Here is a 27,189-nt window from a genome sequence, read left to right on the forward strand (position 1 = left end):
CAGTGGCCTTTCTAGAAGAAACTAGAGCTGGAAGGAAATGACTGAGCCCATCGCTTCAGAGCCAGACAACTCAAGGGAAGTGTGCGGAAACTCCATCAGAATAGAGTCCAGAATGAAGGTAGCAAAAGCATTATTGTCATGAACTCCAAGGAGGGACAGGGGCTGGGGAAAGGAAAGGTCCTGAACTCCCCTGAAGCAGGAAAAGAGGGCAGCAGCGGCCCCTGACCGGGTGGTGATTTGGGGAGAATGGCCAGGCTAGAAACTGGGGGGTGACTTGAAGTTGGGCTGGAGGGAAGAGTTGGAAAGGGAAAGGGAAGTGGCGAAAACACCTCTGTGGTGTTTTGCAACAGCTTTAGATGTGTGTGTGTGGTTTTTTTTTTTTTTATAGGTTGCTTTCCTTTCTTAGATAAAATATTTTTATAATACTTTATTCCTGTTGTCACTGTTATCTTTTGACAACAAAATAAAGAGAAGTCTGTATCTCTTCCTTCAATTTGTACTTGCTTCTGTTTTAATTTCCTCTTGCTAGCTTTCAGTGGCCAATAAAAAGAAGAATAGAAGCAGAAAAAGAAGACGCTAAATGAAAATAAAAATACTTGAATTTGGTTGGATAAGTGTAAATTACAACATGGCATCAATGTCTTGGTTTGTTTTTTTTTTTTTTTTTTGTAATCAGATTTGCTTCTGGCCCATACTAATAAACAAGTATTTGAAGAAGAAGATAGTGCATAAAACTTAAAACTCTGAACAGTGAATGAGAAATCAATTGTCTAAAGGTTTACTATGCCATCCCTTAGAATTTAGGTTTATTTTATTAGCTGCATGTTGTCGTTTAACCCGGCTGGCAACTAAACACCACACAGCAATTCGCTCACCCTTCTGGCAGGGCAGAGTGAGAAGCTGAGAAGTCCTTGGCTTCGTGTAAGCACTGCTCTGCAACAACTGAAACATCTGTGTTACCAACACTCTCCTCATCCTAATCCAAAGCATAGCACCCTACCAGCTACTAGGAGGAAAATTATTCTAGCTAAAACCAGGACACCACTGAATATCACCAGCTCAGGACTTGAAATCTGCTTTTCTGGCAGTGTGTTCATGGTCAATAACCCAGCTGTACATTGTGTCTAACTCATGTTTTTTTTTTTTTTTTTTTTAATTTATTTTTTTATGTTTAGGTCTTCTAAGCTTTTCAGAAGTGCACGCATGCACTCAGTACAATGCTGTGAAATTACAACTTTAACTAAAGTGCCTCTTCTTCTTTCTGATGATCTTTGTCAACTGTACAAGTCTTGCCTTGGACTGTACATCTGACTTCCAGTTATGGCAGAAACATTTACTATGTATTTTAGCAGATTGCAGTAGGTGGCACTAGAGCCCTTTCAAACGTCTTGGCTCTTCAAAAGGAACCTAATTTCAAATGCAAGGAGTCAGCTCACAGAGGAGCACAATAAAGCAATTGCTCCTGCAGGTGAGGATTTTGGTTTTCCCTCTTCCTGTTTGTGGAAGGAAATGCCTTGAAAAATTAATCTAGGGAGATTTTAGGTTATAGTGTAGGATACTCGGATGCTATAATATCAGAATATTTTATACAAGTTTTCTTTAAGCAACTTAGTTGGTTTTGAAAAAAAATAATTTTCAATTGATCTTTTGTAGCAAAGTTACGCTTCTCATTTTATTGTAAAAGTGTTTTGTTCCAAACTGTCACTTTTTAGCAGTTGAAACAGCTCCTGTTCTGCTGCAAAGACTTGAGTTTCGTTTAAGCAATGGTACCACCTGGTCATGCAATGTCGTGTGCCTTTCACAACCTAATTGCTTCTCCCATGGAGTTATTAAAAATCAACTACCCACACCAGTTACTGTGAAGGCTTTGGACTTGACCAAAAAAAAAAAAAAAAAGTGAGTGCTACAGTTTAACCTTTTACCAAACTTATCCCCTGGTCAGTCACTTAAAATGGAATTGAGTGACTTCTCTTTGCAGCTTTGAAAACCTTTTGAGCTGACCTGGGCTGCCTGGGGCAGGGATGAGATGCCCTGCATTGCCACTTGTCTCTGGTCAAAGCTGGTGGAGCTGATTTCTCTGCCTGCAGCCTGACCCACAGCTTTCAACAGCTCAGCAAAATAGAAATTGGCATTTGATGTTTGCATCCTGCAGATAATTATAATTCTCCTGGTGGTTATGTGTTGGGCGTGGAAACCTGCCCTGGCCCTGGGCTGTGCAGGGGGGTGGCTGAGGGGTGGTGAGGGATGCTCGTGCTGCTCGGGGCTTTGCCAGGACACCAGATAGGAGGGTGTGAGCGCAGCGGTGATTGAGGTTGGACATCATTCATTACCCCATCAAGGACTCAGCACGTCAGTCAGTGAAAAGGCGTGTGTATTGAGCTGACAGCTCTGGATTGTTTCTTCACCAATTACCACGCCAAAGCCTTGATAGTGTAATGAAATATGCCTCCTACCTATCGCTTCATCTTTGTCAGGCTGACTGGCGGTTCGTAGTTTGTTATGACTGCAAGAACTTTAGCGGTGTCAGAAAAATAAGCAAGCTTGTCTCCGGTGTAAAGGGATACAAGCCTCAAAGACAGGGTGGGTGCTGCTAAAGGAAGATGCCTCAGTCCAGATGAAAATGGGGATGGGGGGGGGGGAAACACAAAACTCATTGACCAGCTGAGGCCTCAGCTGCCATGTGGGACCCAGTGGGGGATGAGAAATGTAAAACATTTTTTTGGATAAACATCTTAGTAAATAAGTAAATTTACTTACTTTCCTTTTAAAATATATTTTTAAAATATTTTATTATAAATACAAATACTTAGTAAAGTGTTCAGCGTTCCTTATCATTTATTTATTGTGGTCTAACATAGTCTAAACTTTCAGTCTCCCTTTTACGCACACATTCTCTGATAGCCCTTACTTCATTATTTAGGCAACCCGGGTTCTCCCTTACAGAGCTCCCTCCTCCCTAGTCACTGAAGGTTACCAGATTGCTTGTGTCTGTGCCAGGAGCTCTCCTGTAGGCACCAGGCAGGGTTCTCACCTCCTTTGCCCTCTCGGTGAGGAGCTGAGGGTTTACAGTGAAAGGAATTGGGCAACTGGGACTTGAGTACTCCAGCAAAGCACTCAAGTACATGCTGAAGTGATGCTTGACTGTGGGTTGAAGTCCAGCAGCTTTTCTAAATAAGAAAGTGAAGTGGAGTGGTGGCTCTGTAGGTAGGGTGGGGAATGAGGCACCCTGCTCGCAGTATGAGCTGGTGGATGGAAACCCCACTCCTGCTGGGACCTTGGAGTCCCAGTGCTTCCAGTCCTGCAGTGGTGGCTGAATCCGTGTGGGTGAAATGCAGGGGGTTCATTGGGTGGAGGTGCACATGGAACACCAAGTATTTCCCATGTTAAGCTTAATTATGAAGCTGGATAAATCTCAGCAGGGACAACAGCAGCTGAAGAATGCGTCTGCACACTTTGAAGTCTGAGTGATCCATCTGAGTTGGTGCCATGCAAGCCATCCCTCCTGTGCGTAACATTGGTAAGGCAGGGCTGCATCGGGCAGTGGGAAGTGCAGCAGGCATCCTCCTTATTTTCAACACTACTTTCCCTAATGAAAGAAAACTGTGGTTAGTTCAATACAGAGTATTAAAACATTCCTTTATTGTTATTTTTTAAAAAGCTAAGTAACTAAGAGAAACACACATACTCCAAGCCTCCTCCTTTTGCCCTTGGTTGCAAAACTCTTGGTTTTTAACTATTCGGTGTTTTTAACATTCAACCCAAAGAAAAAAACTTGGGAATATTAGGCCTCTTAATGCGTGCTTCAAAGAAAACACTTCTGAATGGTATGTAATAAATCAATCATTACTTAATAACCATAATGTTTTCCTTTTAAGTCAGGAGCTCTTGAGTAAGATGAGGATTTTAAAAAAATATATAAAAATTGACAGCTCTCAGGTCATTTAATGTAAATTGTGTTTTATTGATCAGATTTGAAAGCATTTTGTATTAGCTTCATGCAATGACATCAATTGAGGATGCTGTTGTCACTTTGGAAGCAGTAGTTGAAATGCAAGTCCTGTCTGTGGCAGAAGCTCGATCTCCGCAGAAGGGACTTGGCTGAGGACATCTCAGGTCCCACTGACAGTACTCAGCTAAAAATTTCTGCCTGACGTTTTGCAAACCTTAAACAACTTAGCTGCTTTCTAGAGCTTTCTGTGTCTAGTCCCCTCCTGATAAAGCCATGTTTACTCACTCCTGTATTTACTTTCTAACAACTTTCCAATATCATATTTACACAGCCGATGCTCTTCTCTCGGCAGGTATTTTAACAGAGCAGTTTGTTAAAGCATCTTTCACAAGGATACAGGCATTGCAATGCTGCACGAGAGCATTGCTGTACAGCAAGGCTTCTCCTGAATGCAATAAGAGTGATTTGCTTACCAAATTTTGTGCTAGGGACATCTAAATGAAGAGGGACAAGAAGCTTGCAGCTGTGGATCCTGTGTAGATCCTTGTCCAAATTCAGGGCTCTTGAAGGCAACTCCATCTCATGTTATTCTTTGTCACTATTAGTTATTATTGGAAGTGGTTTCCAGTGAAGTAAAGTACTTATGTATACACAAGAGTAGGGCTGCATCAGTGTTTCTTTGTTTTTAATTCTGTGTGTCTGGTCATGAAGTTGCCTGACCCTCTGGAGTTTTTCTAGCCTCTCTCTGTTTATTATTTATGTGCTTTTCTAGCTCGTTAATTCATTAAGCATCAGTGGTGATTAAGTTCTTTGATCCTCTTGAAAATTAACTGGTTATGCCCATCTCCTTACCAGTTCTTGAGCTGTGGCAGTACTTAATCTCCCTCTCCTGGATACTTCAGGTCATCCACAAACCCTTGCCAGGACCTTTCCAAAGACCATACAATTCATAGGTGAATTTCCCTTATTATTTTGCAGACCAACTTACAGAGAGGTGCAGTTTTCCTCTACAAAACATATTGCTCACCGTGACGTGCATAACTTTCAACTATTTCTTAAAATAATCAACCTTTTCTACAATGAAAAAATTCACGGCTGGTTTATAATTCTGCACTTCTCTTCTGCCAGAAATGCCTGTGTATCCCCAGTGCCAAATCCAAGATTTGACTGTCTTCATTGACAAGAGTACTCGATTCCTAACTACATTCCCAAGTGGTTTTTTAGTGTGATCCCTTACTATAGGAGGTAAACTGCATCACTGCAATATCCTTGGCTCCTAAAACCAAATAGTACAGACAGAGTTTATCACTAAACTTCAGTCCCTTGGAGATGGAGCCTCTGTCCCTGGTCCGAGCCTTTCCAAAAGCTGGCTGTGAGTTGCTAAGAGACAGCTCGTCACTGCGGCAGGGCAGTAATCAGCTGCAGGCAGGTAATTAAAGTCACTACTGCTTTATTATTAACTCTTCATAGATTTAAAAAAGCAAAAACCAGAAGAACTTTTTCTCTGCATACCCTCAAGCAAATAGCACAACACTCCTGGTCCACCTACATCCATTAGGTGCTGTCTGTGATTTTTTGTCTTCCTTTGGAGACTTGGCTTCCAGGGGCTCTTTCAAGTGCTCTCGCCATGACCTAACCCTCCTCTGCTGCATAATTCCTACCGAGACAACACGGTTTCCCCGCTGTGTTCTCCACGCTCCCGGGTTTCAGCAAGGCAAATAAATCAGGCTGTCTCCCATCACCAGGCAGCCTTGTTTGCTCAATTTTGTCGTTCCATTTCTTTATTGAATAAGCATGTATTTATGTATTTTGTGTCCTTTTTCTGTCTGCCCATTTTTATTGAACTTCTTTATTGGCCATACTGGTGGGCTTTTCTGATGGGGGTTTGGATCTCAAAATAGTATTTCTTCAGACCAGCTGTCACTTCTGTCCTGACTTTTTCCCAGGAGATTCCTGTGCATCGCTTGTGTGTTTAGCTCTGCCTGATCGAAGTACCCCTCACCTTCTCCACAGCTTTTAGTTTTAATACCTTTGTACACTAAATCTTGCTGTTCCTCCTCTCCCCTCCTTCTTCTCTTAAGCTAAGGTGACCCTCTTATTAAATCTTTTTTTTTCCTTTTTTTTTTTTTTTTTTTTTTCTCCAGTAATAGAGAAGCAGTCTCCAGCTGCAGACCCATGGGTTTCTTTTAACATCAGTGTGCTGTAGGAGCACTGCTCCCAGGGCAGCCCAGAGCCTTCCCAGAGCAAGTGTGTGGTGGCAGCTGGGTGAGTGATGTGCATGTGCTACCCAAGTGATGGGGACTGGATTTTGGCTGCTGTTATCCCCACCCAATGAGTCCAAACTTAAGGACGGGAGAGGAGGGGTTTTCTGCTGATTCACCAGTTTGGGGCCCTGTGCTTTAGTGGCTTTTTTTTTTTTTTCTTCCCCTACAAGCTCCTCATTCCTCTCTGTAGGGGACTGTGGAGCTTTGGGGGATGTAGGAAAGCAGAAAAGCTTTTCCCTCACGGCTCCTGTCGCTGACTTCCAGCTAAATCTGATGTAGGGAGATGCTGCATTTTTCAGGGCTGGAAGTTGCTGCCTGATGCAGGAGTGTTGGGACAGGAATGAGGTTTCTTGTCTTACATGGCTAAACTGAGGGCTGTTATTTAGAGCTGTTATTTAGAGCCCTTCACCTCCACCCTAAGCACCTGTGGAGGCTTTATTCCTTAGCCCCTCAGAGGAATCACAAATGACAGAAAGAGCAGAAGATGTAATGACCCTTGAGGTAGGAGAAATTATTTACCAAACCATAGATAAGACAACTGTTATCTCCTCTATTGTGTTTCAGGGAACCAATCTATTGCAGATGTTGCCATAGCCATTCTGTTTAATTTAAAATTGTCCTGCATTCCTTATGTCTCAAATTCTTTCCTGTGAAACAAAATCCTTTCATAACCTAAATGCATCACAGGAGATGAGAAGGGCTGGCTTGTGGATGTATGTGGCCATTCCAATGGAGCTTTATGTAATTGTTTTTTAAATAGAAATCCTTGCTGTATTTTTTTTTTTTGGTCTGGTTCATCCTGGTTTTGTCGGCTGCCATATGTTTTCTGACATATGCTCCCTGTCTAGCAATAAAAAGCTACCAAGACTAAGAAGCCTTCATTAATTTGTAACAGACAGAGTAAGAGCTCCTCTGATTTTACTGACTTTGAGAACTCAGTAGCAGATATAATATAATGCAGGGATTATAAAGGAGTTTTTACTGTTGGTTTCCTGGAATAATTTTCTTTGTGCATGGGTCTGAAGGGTAAGGATTAACAAAACTATTAGTAAGCAGAGGCAATAGATGAGTCTGTTTACCTATAGCTTTTAGTCTCTCTTTTAAAATGCCAGTGACACTGGTGCGAAAAGACCTGCTGTTGTTTTAAATTCGACATAGGCCCTATTTCCAAAGAGCTGATACATTTTTTACTTTTTATTTTTTATTATTTTCTCACTGAAATAAGGCAAAGTTCCTAGCTTCACCTATATACAAGGAAAACATTTTGTATTTGCAAACGGCACAAGGCTGGTCATGTTTTTTAGATGTTCATTCAGAGGCAGGGCAGAGTAGTGAGCTGGGTATATGTGCCAGTGTGAGATTTATTCGCCACTTACCAATCACTTTATGAACACTAATTTTTGTATTCCTTCTTCTGAGACAAGGTTTTGGAGGCACTTAAAGGATGTCAAGCACATGCAGCTGGAGATAGCTCTGGGGATTGATTTCACCCACAGCATTGTAGGACTTATGGGGAGAGCCATGTTACGAGCAGAGCAGCCATTTACCCACTGATCCTGAATTGTGCTTCCTGTGACCTGGTGGTGCTGCAGAAATTAGGGTGTTTTCTATGAAATGATACAGCGCAGTGGTTGTTGGCCACACGCTAATGGAGTGGCAATCAAAGCTGTCAATGAAAATGATCTACATGCAGTGGCTTGATTATCTATGTCCTGGGATACTTCTGTGCTAAAGGATTTTTCAAGTTTTAATCAGTCTGCATTAACTGTGATGCTCTTGCAGTTGATCATGGAAAGAAAGCAACCGTTGATTGTACTAAAAGCATTAAGTGACCTCTGCTAATTAAAAGACAATGTCAATGCAGCTGAGCTGAGTGCCTGGGTCTTTAGCCTTTTAGATAAACATTAAATGAAAATCAAAGAGTTTGGAGGAAATAAATGTGGTAAAGGTAAGAGACTTGTTTGTGGAAGTAGCAGGTCATATTTCAGTACAGATTATGAAGTCCATTAATGATACTTAATATACCATACAGCAAGTAATTTGTCGAAAAAGACCAAGCTTCCTCCCCAGCTGCAAGATGTCTTCCCTTACTTTACCTTGACTGGGGCATTTTGCTCAGGAAAGCTTATGATGTAGTGAATCCAGTGTCTCTGTGTTGTCCATAAATAAACTAAGTGCATTTCCTCACAAACGTGTGTCACCTTTTAAATGACCCAGACGTTCGGTGTTAAGTTCTGTGTTCAGTAATAATGTAGTCAGTGTCTACAAATGCGGTCTTACTTGCCTTTTTGCATTAATCTCAGTGTCTGGGAGAGAAAACAAAACAGGTGGAATGACCGTGTACAAGCACATCCCTTATTCCCTGGAGACTGTACGTAGCAAACAGGCTCTCCTGCTTTCTACACATATATTTATACATATATATATATATATATATATATATATATATGTATACACACGTGTGTGCATACATATTTCTATATGTATGTAGAAATCAGAAGAGCATATATATATGTATATATATATATATATATATATATTTATATATATATAGGATGAAGCTCCTTTAGAAAGAGAAGCAATGGCATGACATTCTGCATGAAATTGACTGAAGCTGCTTCCTACCCTTGTCCTCCAAGGAGTCACGGTGGCCAGAGAGTTAGTGGAGGAGATGCTGAAGGAGCCACAGGGAGCACAGTTTAGTTTGTGTGGTTTGTGCCTTGTTCTTTGAATCCTTCCTCTGTAACAAGAAGCAGAAGGAAGGTTGATTGAACTGTGTTTTTGCATGTGGAAGAAGTTAAATCACACGTGGGAATATTGAGAGGAACACAGTGGTTCAGACTGGTGTTTCAGCATGATACTGGCTCAGTGCACAAAGAGGAGCTTCACAGAGAGGAGAAGGGGAGGCGCCTGCTTCTCTTCGGATTAAAAGAAATGTTCCCGAAACCAAAGGTAATCTCTTCCCAGGCAGTTTGTAACCGAGCTTCACGGCTGCCAACCTGTGTTTGATCACATTCAGCATCTCCAGCTGAGGGGCTGGGGGCGTGCAAGCATCCAGCCATGGCCTCAGTCTCTGTCAGAGGCCCTATCCAAGGTGTAGTTCGGGGCAGGAGATGCTTGAGCTCTTCTTCTGCCACCACAGTGAAAGATCCAGGGTGAAACGGGCTGGGTTTTGGCAGTGCTGCTAATCTCTTGGCCAGGAAATGAGTGCTGGGATGAGCTCGTGAGCTGCAGGCCCAGCTGGGGCCTCTGCGCATAATTTCAAACTGGGGTATCCTGTCAGAGAGGGTGACAAGGTGAGGGAGAGGTTTTGCTAACAGAAAACACTGATTTTTTTCTGTGCCAAACATCTTACAAAAAAACATTGCTCATCAGGAAACCTAAAAGGGAGGTTTTGATACAGATACCCACTTTACAGAAGGCTCTTTTCCCCCAGCCTTCTTGGCAGTGAGAGGTTACATCCACATACGTGACACCCCAGGAACTACCTTGTAACTTTGGAAACAAGGTGCTTTGTCAGTTCTGGGCACTGCGTTTTGTGGAGTCAGCCTCCTTCCAGCCACGGCTGCTGGGCAGAGCTCTGGTCTCAGCAGTGGCTGATGACTTATTTCTCTCTGGTGTTTTACAACGGGCTCTTATTTTCAGTGTTTTTAAGGGAGAGATGTGCACCTGAAGATATTTTAAAGCTATTTCTTTAAAAGGCTATAAAAATAAAATAAATACTTGGCATAGAGATTCTTGGAGTGCATGATGAATATTTTAATAGTTAAAAATCTAGCCAGAGAGAAATTAAATGATTTAATGCTCTAAATAAATCTCTTTGTGGGTTTTAATGTGCAAGAATGGACAACAATGGTTGTAAAACCATTCCACAAATACTTAGATCTATGCCATAGTATACTTTGTATATGTTATATCCGTAGCCAGTAATGGTCTGTTATGTCTTTTCAGATGCTGAGGGAAGGTATTAAAACAATTTTTCTCCTCCAGCACTTTGCATAATAACCTTTAGGTTTTGAGCGGAGAGTTTAGACCTTTGGTCATGGTTGCAGAAATTTATCCTCAGCACCTTTGGTCTCAGGCTGTGAGTCTCAGTAACTCAGAGCTCTTGTATCGTGTGTTTGGAAGTAGGAACTAGAGAGGGGAAAGTTTTGGGGAGGCCAGAAGGGGAAGGAGGATCTGGGAGGGGATTGTTCCACACAGAGCAGCTCAGGCAGCACAAGCTGTGGAGATCTCTGTTCTCACGTGACTGCTAAATATCTTGGGACTGTGATAACTTTCAGACTAAAATAAATAGCAATTGGTTGTGCCACAGCTTAACATTTCCATGACTTTCTCCTTCCCCAACCCCCCATAACTGGAAAAAGATGTAATATCAGCTATGACCCGTAGATCAAGCGTTGCTTGAGGTGTTGTGCTGATTGAACAGTGAAACAGATAAGAAAGCCTCTGATACATTTGGTAAATTAAAAAAAAAAGTTAGTCTATGTGACGTATGTCTGAGTTCCATTTCCATAAAATAGTATCTTTTACATCAGCAAGAGTCCTTCACTATTAGACCCTGCAGTAAGGCTGCCTTTCTGGCAAGTCTTTCTGCTAATCGAATTGTCTATATTTTCTTGCTTGCTTTTATAGTAATTCCTGTTGCTAAGTGTAGTGAATGCAGTTGATGGTGCCAGTGTAAATTATTAAAATTATACTGAGTAATAAAAATGTATTGTGTATAAAAAGATAAAAGCTCAAGTTGCACTGCCTTGCTCTGCAAGTTACTTTGGGAAATCATCTAGTATTTAAATTTTATACAAGCTATACGTCAAATACTGTTGTTTGTTTGTATTTTTGTGTTTTCCAAAACATGTTTGAATGTTTAAATTTGTAGACTTTCAGTTTCTTTGAAGAAAATGGGGGGACACCTGCTAATTTTTTTTTTGGATAATTTTTGGAAAGCATCTTGAGTTGGACACTCAAAAAGTGCCCCAAATTATAACTTGTTTCTGAAAATGTATGTGGGATGTTCATAGCAAGGGGCACTGAAGAGACTTAACTGTATAAACTCCACTCTGTTAATTCATCACATTACTGCACAATGTTTGTTTTCTTTTTATTAAAACAGTAAAGCTTTTTGAGAATCAATGAAATAAACTAAGCCTTTGGCACCCACTGGCCCCTCAGCCTCACAGGAATCAAACTGTTCGGGTTTCCCCCTTCTCATAGCAGGCACTCGGGGAGCACATATAGGAAGAGTCATGAAAGTTGGAGAGAAACACAAAACAGCACAGATGTAAGGTTGGTCTTATAAGGAAAAAAATAAAAAGAAGAGCACAGTGCATAATCTCAGCCCTTGCTAGAGAAGATGTGGTGAAATGTTGACTCTAATTGCCATGGGACATAGATTAGCAGATGGTCCCATGGATAGACTGCTCTCCATGTCTATAAATAGCATAAGCTAATTTATGCAAGATCTTTCTTTTCTTTTATAGCCATCTCCCAACATGTTGCTGTCTTTCTGGCAAGGAAGTGCCCAGCACTGGAGCTAGAATACAGGTCTTGTGTAAAGCCCTGGCATCATGCGATTACATTACAGCAAAAAACCATCTGATCAAGTGACTCGTGATTGAAAAGACAGCCAGTGACAGCCCGATCTGAATGCACCTTCATTTCAAAAATAACTATCGGGTATCTGCAAGTCAGCTGGAATAATAGCAGTGGGAAGCGGGGAAGGCAGCACGGCTCCGAGCAGGGTCAGGGAGCCTTCATGCCGTTTCCAATCTCGGGCTGTCCGAGTGCTGTTTGCTTTGCAGATCTCGTCTGCCTTCACTTTCCAGCTCCCTGCTGGAAGAGGCAAGTGGTCCTGCCCGAGCTGGAGGGAACCTCGCGTCTGTCTGCCTGCACCAGGGCTGAACAAAAGCGCTGCTGGGTGAGTGGCTGAAATGCTTTGGGCTGGTTGTAGGTACGGATCCTGCCCCCTGCAAAGGGACCTGCCAGGCAGCCCGGCTGTGATGCTCCATCCCACATCAGCAAACAGTGACGCTTCCGCTGCTGTCAACAGCAGTGAGCTCAGGGCCCTGGTTTCTTTGTTTCCCAGGCTTCACCTCCACGATGCGTGGACCCTGGGTGCTGCAGCTGCCTGTCAGCCTCCTCTTATCTCGGGAGCACGTTGCCATCCCTGCCAGCTTTCCTCAGCCTCCCATTCAGCTCCTCTCTGTCAACAGCTCCTGCAATGGAAGCCTCGCTTTTTGGTTCGTATTTTTGGCCTCTTTGTCATTCAGGATGCCTCATGTCAGTAGGCTTGGCTACAAGTGTTACCTAGCATGCAGGTACCAGATCCCCACTGATATTTATGTTTTCTTTTTGGGTGCCTTTTGTGCCTCATCTAAAGAAGTCTGAGAAAAGCCTCCTTCTGAGCAAGTGCAGCCATCGCTGTGCAATGGTTAGGGTTGTAAATCAGGTGAGTCAGAGCAGTCTGTCTGTCCAGCTCTGCGTGCTATTACATCAAATTGAAGAAGTAAAATTAAATAAGGAATAAGCAAAGGATTTGCTGAGCTGCCATGCAAGTACAAGGAGTTGGGGTTTTTATTTTGTATTTTTTTTATTCTTAGCACTTTCTTTTCCCAACATTAGCACAATAACCCATAGTCCCTGAGGAAGGCTGAGCCACCCTTTTGCTGACTCCCTGGACAGGGAAACAAAAACATAACAGGGAACCTGCAGCGCAAGTGACTCGATGCCATCTCAAGCCTAATGCCAATCAAAACCAGCCACCAGAAACATGCGTTGGAAGATCAAGGTCCAGATTCTGCTCCATGCTAAATCTAAACCCTCATTAGGTCAGTTGGGATATTCTGGATTTGCCTACACATAATTTAGAGCAGATTTTGGCCCCTGCTCATGAGCATTATGCCTTTCCCTACAGGAAGCAAGATTGCTTCTGACCTTACTTAAACTAAGCAGCTTTAATCATCGTGTATGGGAACACCAAGACTGGGCTGGGGGCTGGGGGCACAGCCATGAGAATCCTATAATCTTTGGTTAAGTTGTAATGAAATTGTCCAGGATGAGAAGGAAACAGATGGATTCTGATTAATTTCTCACAAGTGTAGACCTCAGCATCCGATGTAACATATGTGGTGAACAAATGTCACTCATGCCTCCAAAGTGCAGAAAATATCACTATTGTCAGGATATATTCATTGGCATATTGGCTGCTGAACTCCCAAGGGTATAAGGATGCTGTGCATTACATTTAGTGCTGAATTAAATATTCAGAGGCAGAGATACCTAACCTGTCCCTGTATGCCTCACTGGTTATCACAGTTGAACTTAATGAATTGAAAGAGGGAGGGGAAGGAAGATCTTCCCCCTCCTTTGTAAAGCGTTATTTACTGGGGAAGAAATATCAAGATGGCTTGCTATTTCTGCTTTACAGCGTTCACTTGGCTGGCAATAGAGCCTGAGTTAGGGAAAATAATGCAGCTTTGAGCTGTAAATGAGCAACTACACTACTTTGATCTCGTACTGATAGAAATCAGAGCCCGGCTCTGTGTTTGTGGAGCCGCTCTGGTTTTTGTCACTTCTATAATCTATTTCATGTAATTGCATATTTAAAAGAAATGAAGTTCATTTATTGATTGCCACTGCATTGTTTAAGGCAGGTAAACATAAGAGGCCAGAGCTACTTGCTCTCGTCTCTGTGTAGGCTTAGGAAGTCAAAGGAGCTCTGCATGCAAGTAAAGTGAGGCCCCATCTGCGCTGAGGAAAGATATTCATTACAGCTGACTTGTCCTGTTAGAATTACTGCCCCAGACTGTTTCTCGAAAAAGGATGTCACTAAGATATCTATTAGAGTATTTCATCGCCACACTTGGGCACCGAATATTGAGCAGGGGGGCTCCTGCGTAGCCCAGGCTCTGCCCCTGGAAGCAGCTCCCCCCTTTCCATCCATCCCCCTGCAAAATCAAGGAACACGTACGTTGGTGTCTTCCCTTCTAAAAATGAATTCCTCATTAGAAAAATGGGGAAAAATAGGTACTTTGCTCTCTGTTTCGCCATATGTTAAAATTATATCCATCTTAATTTGTACATTTCCCTCTTCCCCTTTGGCAAACACTGCTCTGGCTCACATTACAGGCTGGTTGGTCTTAATGATCTCCTTTGTAACAAGTGCATACACATCTTTGGGGAGAGCCGAAACACCTCAAAAGGAGCTTTATTTCTGATTGAGGAAAATGCAGCTGGGAGGGCTGGGGAGTTAGCAACAGCCACATTTGCTGCTGTCACAAAGTGGCTAAAGCACACTCGCTCTTTCTCGTGTGGTGTTTTGCTCTAAATTGAAGATGCAGCAAATCTCAGTAATAGCTGGGGCTTTGCTAAACAGCACCCATCTGCTGAAGTCGTAACCTTCATTTTAATTAAGACCTCTGGTTTTAGAAAACTTGACCTGAGACTCTCATTTCCCTTTTATTTTGGTCATTTAATGTTTCGACCTATGCTGGCCTACAGGCTCCTGATGGCTGGTGAAGCCCAGCAGTGTTTTGTTTGACTTCTGTGCTCATTAGGGACAAGGAGTAGTGTCTCTGCTTAAATTTTTAAAAATTCTAATCAGTCAGACTGATGCTTCAGGAAGCCACTGCCCAGTGCTGGTTTTGCTGAAATTCCTGCCCTGTGTTGTTTCCAACAGCTTTTGTCTGTTTTTGCCTTAATGATGTGCCAGGAGGGGTGGAACAACTTGTGTGTCTGCAAACTTTGTAAGCAATACTGCTATCCTTTGTTGGCTGGGAACTTCTTTTCACTTCTGCTGTTTTATTTTATTTTATTTTATTTTTTCTCCATGGTTCCTGACCACATGCCACTTGGAGTTTCCTCTATGAAGCTGCCACCAGTGCCAACAGGACTGTTTTATCGTAGCTTATTGCATCAACACTGCACAAAGCAACACGAATCCTCTGTTGGTCTCCAAAATCACCAAACAAGGTCAGACTGGCTCTTTTTCTTTATTTTATTATGTGGCGCTGGCACTTCCTTGCAGTGCAGGGACTCTGTGACCTGTAAGAGAGGTGATGTTGTGAAGCTACAGCAGAATTTTTGGACCCAGCTTGTGTTGTGTGAAAACCTGAGAGGCTCGTGGCGCCATCCCAGCTAAACGCATGGTGTGCTGAATAAACTTACCTGCTGCACTGCGTGGCAGAGCTTTTTGTGGATAACCAGGAGGGCCTGAAGCCACAAAAAGAGGTGAAGCCAAGGAGAGAGATGGGAGATGAGTTTACAGAGAAGCTAAAATGGTGGGTGTGGAGATTTTAATTAATTAATTGCAAAGCTAAAGAGAAAAGGAATATATAAGCAATACAGAAATAGCTCGTGCCTAAAAATAGTCCCAGAAATCAGTTTAACTGAGAATATGCTCAGCCAAGTGAAGCCATTTCCAAGGTGCAGGGTGATGAGAACGGGACCCGAGCGCGCCTTGCCTTTGTCTCTTCAGCTGGAGCACGGCACGTGAGAGTCCCAGTTGCTGCTTCCTGCGTACAGCGAACCGGTAGAGATATTAAATTGGGGCATAATGATGAATGAAACCGTGGGACGTGTCTTGATTATCCCAGGTTTCTAATGTATAATTGAATTATTTTGGTAAGTATATTTCAAGCCCTTTGATTTCTGGCCTCTGTTTTTAATTACTCAGCCCCCTCTTGCCCTTGTGCATTATTATGCTATTCATTAGCATTCCGTGAGACTACAGAAGTTTGACTTCTGAATAAAGTAGCGTACAAAAGAGAAGGGATGCTTTTTATCTTACCACTTAATAATTTAAATGGAACTCTTTTCTTTAATCAATGTTTAATAGTACAATAGCTGTTTATTTAAACTGCACATTGCCTAATTTTGCAAACAAAAAAGAGGGGAAGGATAAACACGTTTAGAAATAATGAGCTTTGTAACTATTGTAATCTTCAAAAGATTTAAAATATCTACAGCACTTAGAATGTCAGTTCCTCTCAACGAGACAGTAACACGGGCCTGGATGTATCTGTATCATTTATGCAGCGTTAAGTAGTACAAGCCTATTTTTTATTTGCGGGAAGCAGAAAACCTTGCTAATTGCAAAACTGAAAGCTACTCAGCAGCGTTAATATTGTTGGCATGACCGCCAGCTGTGATGATTAGGATGTGTGACAGAGGGAGAGATAATTTGATCACAGGCCTGGGGACTCAGAGCTCCTGTGGCCTGCTCCCTCCCAGCACACCTATGAAGGAAAATATGGGGAGAAGCATAGCGGGGGAGAAATCCGGTGGGGATGCTCTGCGTGTGTGATGCTTGTGCTAAGTCCCCAGTAGAGTGGGGTTTGGATGAGGCTTGGTCACTCTGGGCTGGAAACTGGGAGCCTGAGCCATGGCAAGGTCAGGGGGACCCGCAGAACCCGACATAAAAGAGATGGGCTAAAGCACTCGTCCCTCCGCTCGGTGTCCTCATCTGTAAAACAGGAATTGATCAGGGATATCTTGAGGATTTAGAGATATCTGGAGACCGCTTTGGAGGCATTAAAAGTAGTGAGCATAATATCTGCATTTCAAAGTACTCTTTGGACATCACTTAATTCATTTTGACAGCAGCCCCACACAAGAAACGTGGCCGTCTCCATTGTCTGGGTGGGATAACTGAGACCAAGGGACTGGCCCAAGATGAGGGCAGGTGAGGAGGGGAACATGAGCACAGGATAGCACCAGGACAGGGGCACAGTGTCCCCAGAAGCTCAGCAGTTTGGTTGTAAAAGCACCCGTGCTGGCAAACTGCTCTACCCACACACACCGGGGGCATTAATCCTACGTAATCCCTGTCTGATGTCCTGGCCAGGCTGTTTTCAACAAATTATTCCCCAGGCAGCAAGACCAGACCTTTTTTTTCCTGCTGATTTGTGTCTCCTGTCCCTTAAATCTTTCCCTTTGCTGCCAGCACATCCAGTTCTCTCTTTTTTTTTATTTTCCTTTTTTATTTTTCTTTCCCCTTTTATCTCCCCAGATACACATCTCACAACCCTTTGTGCAAGCTCGGAGCTCCTTCCCATCTCTGCCTTTTTTCTTCCCCTTTTCTTGGCTTTGCAGAGGTCTGGAGTAAAGACTGGAGGGGAGTGACTGTGTCAGGAGCAAGAGGGTGGTAAGGACTGCGTGGAGAAAAGTAATCTGATGCTGTGGGCTTGTTCCCTCCTGTTGGGACTATTTTGTAACTCCTGTTGACTAAGAGCTTAGCTGGGTTATTCTAACATGAGATGCGGGAGAGCTAAGACTTTTTTTTTTTTTTTTTCCTTACTTTCTTTCACGCTAAACAAATTTATCCAAGATAAGAGAGCCTGAGAGCCTGCTACTGACTTATTAATTTGCAGTGAGCTGTGGTGTTAAAAGCTACTGAGATTTTTTACTGTTTTTCACATGCATGCCTAAAAAAGTTGCACACGGCCAACTTGGAAGCTGAATGTGCAATTCCAAATCCGTAGCCGATAGCGATCTCATGCTAAAAGCAGCCTGCCCTGCTCCACGCAGCACATTGCCAGTGGTTCCTCCAATTTACGGGCTGCTTGTCCTAGGTGGTGGCGGCGATTTGTATCGCAACAGCACTTAGGGAGCGTGGCCACGGTTGCATTCAGCTCTGCAGCCGCTTGTTGCGAGGCAGTGCCCTCCCTCGTATTTAAGCACCTGGCTCCCGCTGAAGCGTGTATTTGGACAGCACCGCTGGAGCTGGCACCGGGGCTCCAGGAGGAGCCGAGGGCTCGCAGTGAGTTGGGGGAGGCTGCACGGAAAGTGCTGCGAGAGCCGGACTGCCTTTCTGGGGGGCTGCTGCAACGCACTGCCCCCGGCTTCGCTCTCAGCCCAGCCTCATCTTGCACTTTTTCCTTTGCAAGCGCATTTCCGAGCGCGCTCGTTTATTGATAGCGAGCGGGACCGTGGCGCACGGTGACACGAGCGGGGGGAGGCTGCGGCCCGGCCCCTCTGCCCCCTGCTCAAGTTGCAGCCGTCTCCAAAAGATGCTGAGAACTCCTGCTGCGAGCTGAAGAGACGTCTCCTTCCCCATCCCTCGGCTGAGCAGAGCCCAGCGCCGGAGCTGGAACAAGGTCAGGGCTCGGCGAGGATCCGCCGGGGGGGGGGGGGGGACACCAGGGCAGCAGGGGAAAAGCGGAGGGGGGGTGAGAAGCCGGGGCAGCGCCACCCGGCTCTGGAGAGAAGGGAGGGGAAGGGAAGGCACCGAGGAGCTGGTGCGGAGCCGGTGCGGAGCTGGTGCGGAGCATCCTCCCCGCAGCCCGGGAGGGGAGGCGGCCGCGCTGCCCCGCTGGATGCGGCCCCCCCGGGTAAGCGGCGCCGGGGGCAGAGCGGGGAGGGGATGGGGGTGGTGGTGGTGGCTTGGGGGGCGGCAGAGCTCGGCCCCCCGGGGAACTTGGTGGCCGCAGCCGCTCCCCCGGCTGCCTGGGGCTGGCTGGGTGCCGCCGCTGTCAGCCGAGCCCGGGCGGCTGGGCAGGAGCCGGCTCCGGCACCGCGATGGGGGCAGCCGGGCTGCACCGCTCCCAGGGCTCGGGGGGTGCTCCAGTGCCCGTTGGTACCCGCGTCCGGTAATTAATCCGGTCCGGTAATTAATTCGCTGCCGTAGTTACTCCAGCGAGTCGGGGCATTCGGATGGCGTGAGCAGCCGGACAGGCTCTCTTGCAGATATCACTCTTTTTTTTCCCCCCCTCTCTTTATAAATGTTTTTAATTTCAGCTCCCAATTTTACAGCTTCTGCAATACTTCCATTTCCCACATCAGGTGGTTTCTCACTGCTGGCACTTTTACCTTTCTGAGTGGGAGATGCTGAAGATTTACTTTCTTTAAAATAGAGCAGTAACAATGCCCACTTCTTTCAGTGAGACGTGTTATTTCCTGACCCCACCAACTTCACTTGGACAATAGGAGCTGGAAATAACCATTTAAGGGATGCTACTTTCCCCCTTTCAACAAGTTGCATTATTCCCTGCTCCAGTAATTTCCTCTAAGGCTCCCGTTTGTCATCGTTATGTAGATGGTGTGTGAGATGCACGATGTTCAACCTGCAGTCACTGGGGATTAATGCACGGGCATGACATCATCGGCAGCCAATGGGGTGGTGGGTTTGGACCCAAACTGACCCAAACTGTCTTCAAACTGACGTGGTGGTCCTGTCCTGCTCCAGTGGAACAGCACAAGTTTGGCCAACGGGGCTGGTTTCTGAGCATGGGCTCCTTGTGCTGCCCCCTCGGGGATAGGCAGAGCTCTTTAAACAACCCCGTGTGTATGGTTAGTCTGGTGGGTCAGAGATTTTGTTTCTTGGCCGTGGACATATCAGTTTGCTGATATCAATGGATATGGTGTGACTGAGCTGGCTGTTGGCAGGATATAAGCAGCCAAAGAGTTCTCAGTGGCAGGAAGGCTGCCTGAGCAATGTGCACAGCAGCTTTACCTGTGCTAAACGCCTCCCTTTCCTCACTGCTTAGGGCTGCTCACATGGACTCGATGTCAGAGGAGTTGTAGGGAAACCGTGCAGGCAGGTGGGTGCTGCTGCATCTCCCCAGACAGGACAGCATATATCCCCTGCCTGCTGGTCCTGCTGTGCTATTGCCTCCACCCCAGGGCCTCGGTGCCTCTGTGCCACCAAGGTCCAGCAGCTCTGAAGCCTTCAGCCTCTGTCCCTGCCAAGTTGCTGTAGGGTTACTTAAAAACTCAGCTGCCTTGGGTAGTTTTTGCAGGATCACAGCAGATGTTATTAAGCTCGGCCTGCCTCCCGAAATGGGCATTTCTGCTTCCTTAACCTTCATCGTTTCACAGCAGATTTGTTCAAGTCCCTGCAGGTCAGCGGGGGGCTTCAGCGCAGACTGCCCGAGACCCTTTGTGTCAGGATCACCAAGATTTGCACACAAATCACATCTACCAGTTTAAATGTCTTCTTCAGGATCGCTGGACTTCTTACTGCTGAACATAAATTTTTGGTCCAGAGTTCATTGCTAAAGTCTCTTAATATTTTCGTTGACAGTTTATAAGCAGGTGCAGGTGAGCTCCCTTACCAGTGCCTTGGCACCGAGAGCCATTTATATCGAGGGAACCACGCAGGATATTAGCAGTACGGCCGGCATGCCTCAGAGGTGTGTGCAGTCCTTACGCCTTCAATACCAATAAAACGTGACAGGATACATCTAATGAATTACCTTTAAATTAGGAAGCAGTAAACAAGCCATTATTGGATTAGGGGAATATTAAAATTAGAAAAATGTTAGTGTCTTTTGATATCCCATGGCACATTTTTACTGGCTAGGAAATGACATGGGTTACTGCAGAGAGAGAGGGTCTCTAGAGAACTGTAATGATTTTCATCTCTGTGAAATAGATTTTTTTTTCTTAATGCTATTACTTACCGTCTTATGTTTAGATGATGCTGTAGCAGATTTCTTTTTTTTTTCCTTCTACTTTCACACTAATGTTTGCTATTGTTTTTCTGAGTGACTTAGTGCTTGTCGAAGGTGTAGATTTGATGTACTCTGATAGCTAAAAGCTCCTAATTACACAAGAAAAACACATGCAAAACAATACAAGAGGCTTACTGATAGATTTCAGTCCAATACTGAAGAGCTTTTCCGCCTTGCCAGGGTCCAGAGATGATAGCCTGGGTTCATGCCCACATATTCCATGGCATCCTTGCTTGGCTACCTAGATGGCTGCCCCAGCTCTGGGATATGATTTAAATTGCATGAAAAGATTCCCACTGGCTTCACTGGGATTTCCATCTATTCCTAAAAACTAGATTAAATCCACCAGCTCTCCCAGTCTTATGTCTTGCCATGCAAGCGCTCCCTGGAATTGTCTCCCAGATGTGACTGCTCTGGATTAGATCTGAATTGGCAACTGGCTGGAGGTACTTGTGCAGAGCAGCTCTTGATCTCCCCATGCCAATCTTTTATTAATCCGGGGCCAACACCTGCTGTCCGTTCTCAGGCAAGATGCCCAACCAAGGACTGGGCTTTGAATGAAAAGGGCAAAATCTGGCCAGCACTGCTCAAGTGGTAGAAAAAAAATGTATATTTAAGAGGTAAATACTGAAATATTTGGTGGAAAGTGGTTAATTATATCAGGTTCCTCTAGAATAAAACTTCTTGTGAAATCTTGAAATTACTGTGCTCCTGCAATACCAGGTAACTCTGGCCAATGGAAAATCAAGCCCTTAATCTAGAACTAAGCTCAAGCTTTAGATCTACAAACTACAAGTAGTGGTTTTGTTTCAAATGTCAGTCTTTAATAACACTCTAAGACAAGTTTTTTTAACTTCTTATAAATATGAATATGGAGCAGCAAGGTGCCTTTGAGAGCTAAGCCTCATTCCAGTGTCCTGAGGAAAGTCTTGAGGATTCTGCTCTGTCCTGGATTTTGGAAGAGCATTCAGAATAAAAAGCTCTTTGGTTTGTATGCTCATCATCCAATATGCTGCGTTTTCCTTGTCTCACTCTCACAGTTTATGGCCCTGGAACTTCTTGCCCCCTCTCAAGGTCTACTAGGAGAACTCCCTCAGCATCTCTTTTTCCCTTTTAAAAATTTGATAACCGTCATGCAAGCTGTTGTTTTGAAGCCAGTGCCAGCCTGGTAGATCAGAAGATCACAGCACACTTTCACCTGAGGTTAGGCAGTGCAACGTGAGCTGCTTTGCAGTGGCAAAGCATCCTGAATGCTTGCAAGCTATGGGGATTTCTACTGGGCTATGTCACTGAATCCAGACCTTGCTTTTCTAAAAAGGCTTATATGGAGGAACAAAGTGCTGGAGATTTCACCAGTTTTGGTTTATGTTAATTTATTTGCATTGATTATTTTGGAAGGGCTGTAAGCTGAAAGGCTGACTTCCTCAGAGTCAGTACAACTGCTCCAGAGTGAAGCTCAAATGAAGGAAAGTAGTATCAGGTATCTCTGTGCCTCAAAAGGTGACCCGTTGTTTTTATTGCCCTTCTGTTGTGTTTCAATTTCAGTTACACTTTACAGAGAACATCTGTGGAATAAAAACTCTGGTGGGGTCAGGCCTTTCTCCTTGGAGGATATTTCCCCTTGCGCAGCATCAGTTTTTCTCCCTCCCTCCTTTAAAATAACAAGTCAGGTACCATGAGGAGAAAGGATTTAGTGGCAGCACTTTTAGCCTCAGTGTTACATGGTGGTGAAATTCTGATTAAAGAGCTCAGTCCCCAGCCCTCGATGCAGAGCTCTTGCCCCTTTCTGCTCTCCAACCTGCCACTTGCAGCATGCCTGAGCTGTGCATTATGTCCTACGAAAATGGAAGGGTTATGGTATAGCTGGGGCCAGCCTGGCTTGTTGTTTCTGGACTGACCTCGTAAAAGGAGAGAGCAGGACACTGATGCTTTAGCCCTTAAAGGATTTGTAGGCTTTTGTCCAGTCTGCAAGAAACTGCTAACTAAACCAGAAGCATTTGAGGAGTGCCGGGACATGGATAAACCAGTTCACACAACTTGTTTTAGCTTTTTAACACACATTGCAAATCTCAGGTTCACATTTGCATAATTCAGGTTATTAGTTGATGTGTTTGCATTCCCTAAAATACGTGCCAAATTCGCATTTGGCATCAGTTTCAGAGTGTTAATCTGAGTGTAAAGGGGAAAAGGAGAAAACTCAGTTGCTGTAGGCAGCATCAAATAGCAATTTTTCTTTTCAACAAAATTAGATTAATTTCTTTTTTTCCTGAGTCATTTCAGGTATTCAGTGAAAAATTAGGAAATTCTCTTAATTGATAGGGTACCTCGTCTTTCACAAGTGCATCTCCTGGATTTATTTATATTGAGTTTTAATAAAGCTTCCTGTGTACATTCTGAGCCTGTGTAATTAAGGACTGCACTTTGATGTCATTTGCTGTGTCACCCAGACTCCGGTTGGGGAGACCAGGGTATTTTATGTTGTCATCTGCAAGCGAGCGCATCCCTGCATGAGTGAATCTGTTTGAAGGACCAGGCTGTGGCTGCTTTAGTCTAGAGAGCATAGTTACCCTCGGCTTTCTCTGCTGCTTCCATTATTCAATGAGAATTATGTGTGTTTATGATAGTCTGATCAGCAAATAGAAGTGCATTGCAGATACAGATATATTGTGAAGTACAGCGGTTTACATTAATAGGAAGGATTTATCTTGTTGCAGTATTGAATTTATGATGCTAAGCTGTGATATTTTCCTGTTTCAGAAATGTTATATTGCAGTGAGCTGATATCAGGGTGATAAAATAAATGTTTCTTTTTTAATTTAAGCCACTGTAACATGCTAATAATGTCGGAGACAGGAAGAGAAATGTCTTACTTCAGAGATGAATATAATACATTGATATTGTAATTTCTCAACAAAATTCATTTAACTTAGACTCCTAAATGAAACTTTTTATTTTGTTTAAATGATAAAACAGATGTGGTTGAGGTCTTTGACAGAAGCATGCTTTTGGACACCAGTTGTGGGGTTGATATGTTCTACTTAAATTAGTTTTTGGGTCTACTTCTTCCCTATGATTTTAAAAGAGAAATAGAGAAGCTGTAGTGGCTGGTGATGGTCCCTTTTCTGGGCATCCAGGCAGCCTGTGAGCTTGACTCCTTGCTTGCTTCCTTCCATTTTCATGGCAAATGCTTGACAGATATGAATATCAGGAAGGTAGGAGGAGTCATCTTTGTTGTCATCTCCTCTTCTGGATGTTGCGAGGGACCTTGTTAATGCCAGGGCTGTATTCAGGACACCCAGTTGTCCTGTTCCTAGAACATGGGATAGAGAGTGAAGGAAACCTGTGGCAGGCTTCCACTGCCACCTGCACACTGTGTATATCAGCTCCTGGGGGGAACTGGCCAAGCCCCGTATTACTCAGAGATGCTCCCTGGGTTGTGCCTTGTGCAGGGAATGTGACTCTCGTTGGCCCCGCTTGTGGAGCTGAGCAGAGAGGAGGCTGCTGTGGCTTGGTGAGCCCTGAAACCTGGCTCTGGGGCCACGGCACTGCTCCTTCCTCAAGGAACATCAGGATGCAGCCAGCCAGTGAACTCAATACTGGTCAGCTGGTAGTGTTGTTATAAGGCTAGATCTTTTCCTCTTTGCATATACAGAGCTTTGTATCAACCCATGAGAGTTTTAGTGATTTCACTGGAATGGGTCCAGCATGATTACAGATAGCTGTAAAAGACCGATCCTGACTGCCTGGTGGGCTCGTGTTGACTGTGTTGCTATTTGCACCGAGCACCGTCAGTGTAATGACTGTGAAGCACTGTGGCTAGAAGTCAAGTGCTATAAAAATTTCCCCAAACGTACACCCACAGCAGCAAGTGGACCTGCACATAAAAGAGGCCATTGAATTGAGAAAAAGGATTCGTAATTCTGTGGAATACAGAAAGATTGTTGTCTGTGTGTATTCCTGCTACATTAGTCAGTGAAACAGCATCTTTGAACCTTTGCATTGATATCCATTACCTGTAAGAACATAAGAGAGCATTTGACATTGGCTTGTTTAGCTGAAAGGTACTGCTGGAGTGGAGGTTTGAATGTGGAAATATTTACCGGTTCCAGGATGTATAGGTTTCAGTAGAGCTGAAGAGGGAAAAAGCAAAATACGTATTTTAGTGCTGAATTGGTCCCATATTTTTGGTATGCTGCTAAAGTGATCTGTTCTGCTTTTGAATAGTTATATAAATGTTTCTTTTTAGGGACAATTAAAAGACCAAAATTTTGTTAGAAAATTTACTTTAAAAGCGCTGCACAGATTCTCTTAGTTTATGAGAGTATCAGGTAAGAAGGGTTCTCCCTCTGTTTCTACACTGAATTGACACAGAGGGATGGATCTGAGGTGAGGCAGGGCCAATTTCTGGCAGAATTAGTATAACATTCCACCTGAGAAATGAATGGGTTCATTTGGTTCGTTAACTGTTAGAAATTAATTGCTATTGAGCTTATCCACATACTTAATAGCATTTCCCTCCAGAACATTTCCTTCCTGTAGATGTTTCCAATGCATTTTTGTGATATATACTTAGGTTTAACAATAGAATAGATGTAGAAGCCCTAAACCTCCAAGAATAATTACTGTTTACAGCACTGAAAAAGGTGCAGCAACATTAAATACAATTACTTACCCTGCCGGTGTGCATCGTTCACCGACCATATGCTGCAGGTTGTGCTTGCTCTCTAGTTGTGCCCTGGGCTGAGCTGAGCCGTGCTGTTGGGTGGATGAACAGGTAGCTGCCTCTACCCAGCCTCTTTGCAGATGGCTGTAGAAATGAGAAGGAAATTGGGTGTTTTGAGCAAAACTCGTTTTTTCTTTCGTGTTTTCCATGCTCTTCTTGAACAGAATTTTCAGCACTGAATGAACTATTACTGTGAAATCTTGCTTGGAAATATACTCGAGAGGGACAGCTATTTGTAATTAGCATATTTGGAATATAAATAATTGTATTACGGCTGAAATATTGATACATCTTCTGCTTTTTCCTCGTCTAAGAGGAAAACTAGAGATTGAATAAAGCCAAACTGATCTTGTTTGAAACGCCTTTTTCTACAGAAGTAGCATCTTCTGTTACAGTTAATGAGTATTGTTGTCTTTTGTTCAAATTCTTTGTTACAGAGGCTTAGAGCAGAGGGCTTTAATAATTAAAGGGACACCTTCTCTGGAATGACTATCTGATAATAGTCTATAGGATTTAAGAATAATATTTTAAAATAATTGGTTTTCAAGTGAATAATTGTGCATTACTAATTGGAGGGCAAACGGAAAATCTGTAACCTCCAGACAAATGGTGGTGTCTCTCTTTAAATAGCCGAACAATTTTTCCTTCTATTTTTCCACCCTCAAGACAAAAATAAAATAAAATAAATCTCATTCAGGTTGCACTTAAATATGACCAAACTGATAATTACATTATTATAGAGAAGGGCAGGGTAGCTGGAGGATATGTGCAAGGTGCATTAGTCCCACAGATAGAAGCTGATTTACTTATTGATAGTAGAGACACGTTTTAGTCACTTTATAGAATTAACAATTGATCAGCTTGTTAGGTTCTAGTTCTTCATAAGCACAGCATGTTTATTCATTATTGTCATTACATGGTGCAAGCAGCTGAGGTCATGATTAGCGAGACAAAATCTCGAAACATTTAAACTTGCTTAAATATAACTTTTGCAACAGGCGATTTTTGAGCAATGCACTGATTCTTGCTTTTCACAAATAAATGTAACTTATACCTGCCTGGGCAATCTGCATTTCATTTACATTTCTTTTGAACCATCAGATCTGTTTTACAAATACTAGAGAATCAGGCTTGTAGAAGTGTAATAAGGTGGGCTATCTAAGATGGGCATTGCTTTTAAATTGCCTCGGTCACTGTAAATATACACCGATATATAGTATTGCAAATGATAAACTAAACATGCTGCTGGGGGAGAATGGAAAGATGTTATTCCAATAAATATATTCATGATTGTTTGTTACTAAGCGTAAGTTATTTTTTCTAAATCAGCATTGACTTAAGCTGGAGCAAACTCAATAGCAAAAATCCCCACAGAGGCTTCTCCTGCTACATATGACTAATATATTAAAGAAGATAAATAGTCATTTTTAAAATTTATTACACAGTAGGATTGAACACAAGAGGAAACCATTTTACAAATCTGAAAGTTAAGGTCACCCTGAGAAGAAAAGGACACTTAAGATGACTAGAAAAAGTCTGCTTTCTCAAGAAACCGAGATTCAAAGTTTACTCTTTTCTCGGTGTCTTTTATAAAGCTTTAGGATCCCAAGTGTAAAACCAGGGGCTGTTTTGATGTGCAAATAGTTCGAAGCTGTACAGCGGACAGGCATTTAGACACTCGCATCTAACCAGTGCTATAGATTAGCTTCCAGTCTCTTAATTCATTCCTGACTATGAAGCTTTTTGATAGTGGTTTTTATAATATAACCTAGTATTAGGGATGAACTCTCTAAAACATATTAT

The 27,189-nt window shown here is 43.5% G+C and overlaps 1 protein-coding gene across 5 annotated transcripts in view; it reads left to right on the plus strand.

The window, feature by feature from the left end:
• The first annotated feature begins 12,303 nt into the window (after positions 1–12,303).
• The window catches only part of TAFA4 (TAFA chemokine like family member 4), an 80,991-nt gene continuing 66,105 nt past the window's right edge, over positions 12,304–27,189 (plus strand). The window contains exons 1-4 of one of the 5 annotated variants that reach the window (XM_072044355.1): positions 12,304–12,452; positions 15,069–15,183; positions 17,222–17,356; positions 18,099–18,308. Coding sequence is in view for 1 of the 5 variants with exons in the window: in XM_072044353.1 (XP_071900454.1) it covers positions 18,528–18,542 (15 nt within the window). In the remaining 4 variants the exon portion in view is untranslated. Of the gene's footprint in view, positions 15,184–17,221; positions 17,357–17,431; positions 18,309–18,436; positions 18,543–27,189 lie in introns of those variants that run through there. The other 4 variants (XM_072044354.1, XM_072044357.1, XM_072044356.1 and 1 more) reach the window with 4 other exon arrangements.

The sequence above is a fragment of the Anas platyrhynchos genome, chromosome 13, assembly GCF_047663525.1.
Source record: "Anas platyrhynchos isolate ZD024472 breed Pekin duck chromosome 13, IASCAAS_PekinDuck_T2T, whole genome shotgun sequence".
NCBI classification, from domain to species: domain Eukaryota; kingdom Metazoa; phylum Chordata; class Aves; order Anseriformes; family Anatidae; genus Anas; species Anas platyrhynchos.